At 34.6% G+C, this 9841-nt stretch overlaps 2 protein-coding genes across 2 annotated transcripts; both read right to left on the reverse strand.

Annotated features, from left to right (window-relative positions):
- Positions 1-1226: 1226 nt before the first annotated feature.
- On the reverse strand, positions 1227-1811 carry LOC113783829 (receptor-like protein 46). The gene has a single exon (XM_027330060.1). The coding sequence runs from the start codon at positions 1761-1763 to the stop codon at positions 1233-1235; it is 531 nt and encodes a 176-aa protein (XP_027185861.1). The 5' UTR covers positions 1764-1811; the 3' UTR covers positions 1227-1232.
- Positions 1808-4198, reverse strand: LOC113782587 (receptor-like protein EIX2). The gene is made up of 2 exons (XM_027328469.1): positions 2617-4198; positions 1808-2394 (listed from the first exon to the last, which is right to left on the reverse strand). Exons 1-2 carry the CDS (start codon positions 4169-4171, stop codon positions 1808-1810), a joined length of 2142 nt encoding a protein of 713 aa, XP_027184270.1. The 5' UTR covers positions 4172-4198.
- Positions 4199-9841: the final 5643 nt, after the last annotated feature.

Raw genomic sequence — 9841 nt, forward strand, 5'->3', positions numbered from 1 at the left:
CTAGGGAGAGACATATTAAAAGTTCAAACAAACAAGGGGGGAGTAAAGCAAATTACCAATTTTGTGATTTGTTAGTCGTGATTTGTGATTAGAGGAAACTCTCTGGTTCCTAAACTATTTTCAGTACACTTTTTTGATCCCTCAATAATATGTTATCACAAATAGACCCTTTCAAAAAAAAAGGTGTCAATATTTAAGAACTTTCATCAGATTTAGGCCATTAATGCTGATGGAATGAGGAGTAAAATTGACCGAATACAAGCATTTCTTAATAGTGAAGTATCTAAGGAGCGCTTAAACTACACTTGTCCATTGACCATAAGAATTTAGTCATCTACTATAATCAAAGGTTAAAAAAAACCTAACAATCATTAATTAGTAGTTTGTAAAAGTTATTGGCAGAAAAGCTAGACTGTATAGTGTATACCAATTACAATTTAAATAAACTAGTATAGAACTGTTCTAAAGCATATAAAATTATTGGTGGAAAATTAGATCAATGAGCAAGATAAACAATCTAAATTGCTCGACATAGAATATTTACTGCATTCAAATGCTAGTGGTAAAATAATTATTCCACATGCTATTATCTTTATAATCAGGTGTAAATAAAAAAAATTCAATAAAATTCATAATATGGAATTTAATGAAACAAAGGAAACAAAATGTAAATATGAATAATAGAAGAGAATTATTAGAATTCAAAATTTTGAGACAGTTGAAACAGTTGCCAATAGAAAGGAAGAATCTAGAGAAAGCACATAAAGTTTTGTTATCAAGTTTTTTGGGATCGAAATTTTCAAAAGATAAGCAAATGAAAATTTTGGTCTCCAATCATGTAATAGGTTATTGGGAAAAAAATTTTCTTTGAAAGCTACCAATTTGATGTTAGAATCTTGTTGGTAAGCTATTCGGTATCAGGCATCTACTACTTTATACTCCTATCTATTAAAATTGGTATGTTATTCTTTTGTTGGTATAACTTATTAAGATTCTTTGTTTGGAAAAAAAAAAAAACTTATGGAGCTATAATTTCTTGTATTGGACAAACGCATAAAATAAATCCTTAGAAAAATTGGGAAAAAACAAATTACAAATTATGAATGTTAAGTTCTAATTAGTTCTCTACGATCAGCATATAAAAGCAAAAATGAGAAATTTTCAAAGAGCAAATTATCAAAGATAGTGTGTAATATGAAAAACAGAGTATAAGTGCTTTTATAGGAACTTACTCAACGGAACTTCCTCCTCAGGCGAGTAGTCTTTACCCAGATTTTGTCACAGGCACTTTCTATAAACTTGAAATATGCATAGCGCCATGACTTCTTGAAGAGAAGGATTCCCAGAACTCCCAAGAGCCCGACAGCAAAACCCGGTCCTATTCCAGCATAAAACCAAGACCAATCAGACTCGCTGTGGCCTTTATCATCATGAATGGGCCCATTTTTAGTAGGCGATTTGTGTTCCCAGCAGTTTTTTGGGAGCGGTTTGCCACAGAGTCCACTGTTTCCTTCATAGATGGATGGATCGGTCAAGGTCTGAAGCTGATTTCCTGATGGTATTGGCCCTGAAAGTTTATTGTGTGACAAATTCAGAGAGTTCAATGAGTACAAATCAGATAAGCTCTCAGGGATTGCACCGAAGAGTGCATTCATTGATAGATCAAGTGTTTCAAGTTGCTTCAAGTTGCCGATCTTATCAGGGATCTTTCCAGTCAAATGATTCTGTGAAAGATTCAAAAATTGCAATTGAACCAGCTCCATTATCTCATCAGGGATCTCACCAACTAAATTATTTGCTGAGAGGCTTACGGAATTAACAAGCTCAAGGCTCGATGCGTCATACTCAACTTCTCTTCCTCCCTTAATGTCTTGAAGGCTTTGTTGTGATTCAATGGCCAACCTCCATCTTGACTTGATACCATGGCAGTAATGTTGTTAAAGCAGCGAGGAATAAATCCACTCAAGTTATTATGTGCTAAGTTCAGCACTTGAAGATGTGAGAGTTGGCAGAGTGTATCGGAAATGGGTCCATGGAAGTTATTTGACTGAAATCGTAGAAACATTAACTCTGATAACTTTTCCCCAATCCAAGCTGGTATGGTATCCTTCAGTCCATTGTCACCGACATCAAAAATTAGCAAATTGCTGAGATGCTGCATTGAGGCAGGGAGCTTCCCAACGAATTTATTTGCATTCAAATGCAGATAAGAAAGTCCCCACAAGTTACCCAGTGAACTCGGAATTTGACCGGATAGACTGTTATTTGCCAAGAATAGGTACTGCAGGTCTCGCAAGTTTCCTAGACACAGAGGAACTCTTCCGGACAGAAGATTGTTGGATAGATCCAATTCTGATAAATTTTCCGACTTGCACAAGTCTTCAGGGATAGTACCTGTGAAACAGTTATCATTTAGAAAGAGAGACCACAGCGGAATTTGTGAAAATTGTCTAGTAAGAAAATTGTGTGAAAGATCCAAAAATGAAATATCCAACGGAAACGATTTGAGAGATCCGTCCAATTTGTTGGAGCTTAGAGATATTTCTTGAAAAGGATAATATGAAATATCAACGGAAACTATTTGACTATTTGTCGAATATTTAAATTTGTCCATACCTGTGAAACGGTTATCATTTAGTGCGAGAACCGACAGCACACGTTGAAGCTGCGGAATATGTCCAGCAAGAAAATTGTGTGAAAGATATAAACCCAACGGAAACGATTTGTTTTTAGAGAGAAACCAGCTCGGTATGGCACCTGAAATGCTCGCGTTCCGCATGTCCAACACCTCAAGCTCATTCTGCGTCCGAAGCCAAGCTGGAAACCTGGGTCCCACAATGATGGATTGCATCCAAATTTCTTGAAGTTGAAAAGGAGGAACCCATGAGGAGCTCACGTTCAGAGCGAGTGAGTTTCCGGTCAGGTCCAGGTACTTCAGCTCTCGGAGTTTCGCAAAATGGTCTTCAGATAGGACCCCAGTTAATGAATTGCTTCTAACGTCAAATGCTTGTAGCTTCGTCAGCTGCCCAAGATTGGTCGGTATGGTACCATTTAAGCTATTACGGGTCAATAATAGGTTAGTTAATTTTGAAAGCTGGCCTATTTCACTTGGTATTGACCCTTGCACATTATTGTGACTCAGATCCAAATAAGTAAGATTTATAAGTTGGCCTATTTCACTTGGTATTGACCCTTGCAAATTATTCCAACTCAGATCCAAATAAGTAAGACTGCTTGCATTACAAAAGTGGTTTGAAGATAGATTGAGATGAACGAGACAGGTCATTTGGTCAAACAGACCATGAATTGAATCAAAAAGAGAATTACTACCAAGACGAAGATCATGGAGGCCAGTAAGATTACGGAGCCAAGGAGGGGCCCTGTAGTTGTTGAATTTATTCAAACTGAGATCAAGGAAAGCAAGAGATGTGAAATTGACATGTGAAAGATGAGGATGGATGAAGAGCTCACAAGCATTCAAGTCTAGTGTTGTTAGTGAAGGAAGCATGTTAATTGACTGTAACCCATCTTGAGCGGCTGTAAGGTTCAACTTGGACAGGACTAGGCCTTCTAAAGAAGAGAGCCCAGCAACCCACCCGAGATCCTTAATGCTCAATGAATTCCACGCAAGATCCAAATACCGTAAATGCGAGAGGTTTCCTAAATGGTGGGGAATTTCACCATCAAATCTTGCACTTGAGAGATTGAGGTATCTCAAGTTTTTCAACAATCCAAAGAATGCGGGAACTTGGATTCCTGAAAAAATATTCGAGCTCAGGTCCAAATATCGCAAATTGGTCAAATTGACCAAAGATGGACTTAATTGGCCTCCCAAGCAATTTTTGAAGTAATCATCATCAGAATCATCAAATGGCACCGTATTGCGTAGATCAAGTTTCAAAACACTACCAGTGGTTTTGTGGCAACTAATGCCTTCCCATGAACAACATTCTTCTCCAATCCAAGAAGACAGACGATTTGATTCATCTATCAACCCATGCTTGAATTGAAGAAGTGCTTGTCGTTCATTCTCAACACAGGAGACATTTGAATAATTATGAGCTTGTTTGTTGCTGCCAAATGGGAATTGGCTGGTTACAGGAATTGAACTGAATAAGAATAAGAAGAGTAGTAGTAAAGATGAAAAAGTACAAAGAAGATGATGCTCCATTGGATTTCTTTGGTATTATTGGTTTAGTTGATATAGTAAGCTCAGATGGGTGGCCACATTTGTACACTTACAAAAAGCATCACGTCACCATTCTGTGTTTGTGGGAAGTAGGAGGGAACCATACAAAGGTGATAAAGGACGACGACTTCAAGTCTTCGTTGAAAATTATTTGTTAACGTGGTGGGAGGGAAAGACCGCGTGGAAAATCCTTGCGTGCTTTTGGGGAAAATCCTTGGTGACACACAAATGGAAATGTTAATTCATTTTATATTTGGATTTTAATTTTATTTGGATGCCTACGTTTCCATTAAAAATCAATCCTAACCTATGTTTTGTCGCACACTATATGTATGCGTAAATAATTCAAGTTATATTTAATTGAAAAAATTAGTTTTCTGGAAATTAGTTTTATATTTTGAAAATTCATGTTTTATGAACTTTTGTGTGAAAAACAATATACATAAGCAGTTATTTTTGTTAGTTAGCATTAATTGCAAGCATTAGCAATACAACTAAAAATTCCACATAAAACTAGAAAAAGTAATTTTTTGAGAATTTCAAATGCGCATTTAAAATTATAAGAAGCAAAGAAAAACTAAATAAACAACATTCAAGATCATAGAAATTGGGCAGCATATAACGTTCCAAGTTGGGTAGAAAAAATTGGCGGATGTGCTGTGTCTAAGTCCACTCGTCAACGGAAGTCGTGACTCACCGTGGAAAATTTTTATTTTCTTGTGGACAAAATCCTTAGAGCCATATTTTGTACTGACTTAATGGAAATTTTGATTCTCTATCAGTTGGTTGTGGAATTGATTTTCTGATTTACGACCCTCACGTTTGCAATCTAAATTAATTTAAAAATGTTTGACTTAAAATTACCAGACCTATTGAAAATTTGCCACATATCCTAAATTTGATACGTCTATGTTAAAGAAGCAAGTAAATAAGGTTTCCATGAGATGAAAGCAACAAAATCTAACACACGAAGGACAGTAGTCTGCATTTCATGTTGGATAGTTACAAAATAAGGTGCACATTTATCAAAAAAGTTTTGTGTTGATTTTGAATTTTTTTTATTGTAATTGTTCATTATCAAAATTTGATCTTTCAGTTTATCAAAATTTGATACTATTCAAAAATGGATGACCTCTATTAGCTTCTCCCGAAGGACTCCTTTTTCAAAAAGTATAGAACTCCTTTTTCAATTTTTTTTGAGCTAATCTATATTTCTTTCTGCAAGGAAGACATTCTTTGACATTAATGTGGCAATATAAAGCTTTTCATAAGTAAAACATTTAGTTGCTTTTAAATTATAAAGAAGATGAAGCTAAAAAAAAAATAGAATAGACTAACAACCCAAAAAAAAACAAAGAAAAATTCCTAAATGCATAGCCTCCAAGATCAAGACGTCCAATACATATGACGTTTCAAAGGGGTTAGAATAGAAGTAGGTATGGCATTTCAAAGGGGTTAGAATAGTAGTAGGTTTGGTGGTCCAATACTTGCACTTATTGTAGGGGCCTCAACCAAATTATATGATCTGTTCATGTCGGCAATTACGGGTCATTTTAGAAGGAAAACAACTCCTAGCATCAAGCCACCAAATTCTTGGGCAATGACGTTAAATTCAAAATTCTATCCAAAAAGTCAATCCATGTCTGCTTGACAGCAAAAATTCCCAATGACGTATCAACTGTATACATGTAGTCAGGTGAAGGTTCTCTGCAATTGCATCATGCAATTCATCTAATTCATGGAAGTTAACCACAAGACTTTGAAAAGTTTACGAGTATAAATGGACACCATTTTGATGGACACATAATTAGCTTCAAAAATTGACTTAAGCTGATGATGTCTTGTCATCCAATCTGCATCTCAAATTTATTTGTGGTGAAAATTAAACAAAGAAAAAGCCAGTAAAACCAACATGTTTAGTGGGGATTTAATAATTTTTTTTCTTTTTTTTTCTCGAAACGTTAGCTTTTTAATGGGGATTTAATTCGATCAACTAAAACTTGGCCTTTATATGCCACATAGATAAGCCATCAAGAGTTGATCTTCAGTAGCATAATCATATTACAAGGTGGTCAGTCGATATTACATTTTAGGGGAGTTCTACAGTTCCCTTTAAGGTAAAGTACCAATGAAATTAAATTCACCGTTGGATGTAGGATAAGAGTTATTAACACTTAGATTATTTTAAGAGTTTAAATTACTAAACGATGTGGTAAGATATAATTGAATTAGAATTATAGGTATCGTATCGAAAAGGGACTGTAGTATTTTTTTCACATTTAAATGGAGAAATCGGAATCCGTGCTAACTATATATCTTTTTACATACTTTTTTTTTTTTGAAAGAAATCTTTTTCATACTTAACCAAAGCAAATTATACATCTTTTCCCACATTATTGAAGACATACTATACACAAAGAAAAGTCTAAATAACGTGGAGTCACCATAATAATAAATGAGTGGCTAATATGATGCAACATATAGGTTTTAACCTGCTATCACAGGTTTCACTTGGGGCAAAATTGTAATAGCAAAATTTGGTATGAATATTAGTAAGTTTTTGCACAAAACAAATAAATTTTATTATTTATTGTAATTTCTATTTAAATATCAAATCTTACTAGATTTTTTAAGCAAAAATTACCATTTTTTTTCCAAAACTTAGCATTTTTTTTTATATAAACATACTATTTTTCAAGAAAAACTTATGACTTCATTAACAAATCTTGCCACTTTTTTAGCAAAATTTACTATATTATTAACAAGACCTTTCTATTTTTCAAACGAAACTTCCTATTTATGACTTCCTACTTTTTCAAACAAAATTTATGGGTTTGTTACTGCTGCCAAATGGGAGCTGGCGGGAGACTTGAGTAAAGCTGAATAAGAACAGTAGCAGTAAAGATAGAGAAATACCAACAAGGTGTCCCATTGGACGTTTTTGGGTAATGATATTTGAGTGATTCATCTATACTAGTTGACGAGAAGAAATTGCTGATAATAATGACTACCTGAAAAACCACCAGCCTTTGTGTTGGTGGTCACTATCAAAACATTAAGGCTTGACGGGAGATCAAGGGTTTAAACCTTATTTTCCACCAATTGTCACAATATGTGGGCTGGCTTAAAAAAAATCTATGAGAGTGCGTAGTATACCCGCCTGTTCCGATGGTGGTTCAGTCCCCTCTAAGTTACCCTTAGGTCTCTTCAGGTCCCCCTCCCCTAGTGATTCAGTCCCTTCCGAGTTACCCTTAGGTCTTTTCAGGTCCCCTTTCCCCTTGTATAGAATAGTGTAGGTTTATCATATCTGACCAAAAAAAATAATGACATCCTAGAAGTCTTCGTGAAAAATTGACCACTCAATTAATGGTTGGTTGTATTAGTCAGTCTCCAACAATCAACCAAATTTATATATTAACAAGTATCGAATCATACTTCTTAATTTGATTCAAATTTGAAATTCAATTCTTGTGTACGTGATCTGCATCTATACCTGCTAATGCATAAACCGATAGTGTATACAAGATTACTTATATAAACAAAAAACAATCGGTACATTTTGTTAAGCAAATGATCTTTAGATTGTTCTTCAGAGGGATTAAAGATAACAAGTTTTCTTTGGTTGATGAGAACACTTCTAAATAATTGTGTGCATCTATATTTCTTTCTCTGGTGATGAAACATGAAAACATTTTTCAACACATTCAATGAGACTTTGTCACCCTTTTCATAAGCTGTTAAGAAAACATGCAGAGTCCGCCTAGTGCAAGTCCACCAGTGAATGGAAGTCACGACACGCTGTGGAAAATCTGTATGTTTTTGTGGAAAAAACAATCCTTGGAGACATATTCTACATTGAATTAATGGAAATGCTCATTCCCTATCAGTTGGCTACTAGGGAACAATCTCCAGAATCTTGATATGCATATTTAGCGTTTCAAAGGGGTTAGATAGTAAGAATAAAAATAATACTGAGAGAACAATTGGCTATCCTTTGTGTCCTTGACGTGCTGGGCTGGTCTGGTTGTTAAACAAAGATTTGGCTTTTCCAATAGTCTCCCTCTACGTATGTGACTGTGCCAATCAATTTGAACCTCAGCTACAGGGTCAATTATAAACATTTCTAAGGGGACGGCTCAGGTAGTTCAAGATTGAGATTTTTCTGTTTCATTTTTGTTTTCGAGATTAAAATGTGGAGAACTATCAAAATGTAGACAACTCAAAATAGGCCGATCAATAACTTTGAATGCATCGTTGATTTACATAAATTTTTGGTTATTGTTCTAGATCTCTTATTTGGAGTGTACAATAATTACGAGTTAATATTCATCTTCAGTTATTTTCATTATACTCGATCTGCAGAAGAAACATGAGAAAGTAGATCATTCGAAAATTGTCCTTGAATTCGTTATATATGGTTCAATCATCAATGGGGCATCTTTTGTTTCTGCGTTATGAAAATAAAAACAAGCGGGCTGGGATTGGCATTGAAATTGTGAAGAAAATTTTGATTAAAGATTAGGAATCAAATTAATAAATTCTAGCTACTAACACATCAATTGATCATACCTAATGAATTGTGAAATTAAAGATCTCAATTCAAGATTGATTTTCTGTATTGCCACTTATTTACTTAGACAAATGCATAATCCAAAATATAAACACTACTTTTTCTGGGAATCATTGTTCTTACCTTACTATTTTCCATTGTTAAGCAAACCAACAACGGCTCAACACCTCTAAGAAATTTACTCACTGAACTTAGTCGCAAAGCCAACAACTGAATCATAACAAGTACCTTATTATCATTAAATGAAGCCAAGTCTATATAGTTTAACTATTCTTCATGACTCTTTCAGGCAGACTATTATACTTACATTTTATTTACACATAATTAATAGCATAAAAAAGGAGGTCTAATCCTCAGCTTACATCAGAAGATGCCAAGAAAACTGAAAAAAAATATAGAGTACTCAAAAAATAATCATACAACAATAGAGTAAATTAAACTACTACTGCTTCTCAAATCACCTGGAAGAAATTGCTCATTCTTACTGACTCAACAATTGCAACAAGCACTTGCATAGGCGTAGACCTGGCAGATTGAAAGGTGACAAAGCACCAATACTAGTAAGTTTTCCCTACCTAACTGCCAATTAAAAAAAAAAATTAAAGTTGACATTTTACGAAAAGACAAGATATATGATAAGTCAAAATTGGCTAGTTTAAAATAATACAAATTGTCAAATCTTTACTCCTTGACAGTGGTGGAGGAGGTGGAAAACTGCTCAAGGAACGGCAGCATGTCAACTTTAGATGATTATACTATAAACAACGGTTCAATAATACATTATAAATCTACAGTCAAATTTGTAATCGGTAAAGAAAAAACAATTACGATAATAAATGTATATGCTCAATGAGTAAGGATAATAAGTGACAGGGCGTCAGCCTGTGCAATAATAATAATGAATATAGAACCTAGCTACCACTAAAAGCAGTCAATAATTAATCCTAGGTACTAGAGCAGGGACTCTAGATGTGCAATGGGTTACTTGATTCACCCTGTTCCCGAAGAATTTGCTTAACCCGATATACCAGAATTAATTAGTTGACAAAAATTACTAAATAGTAGACAGTGGCAAGTAGGGT

Source organism: Coffea eugenioides, chromosome 9 (assembly GCF_003713205.1).
Source record: "Coffea eugenioides isolate CCC68of chromosome 9, Ceug_1.0, whole genome shotgun sequence".
Lineage (NCBI taxonomy): Eukaryota > Viridiplantae > Streptophyta > Magnoliopsida > Gentianales > Rubiaceae > Coffea > Coffea eugenioides.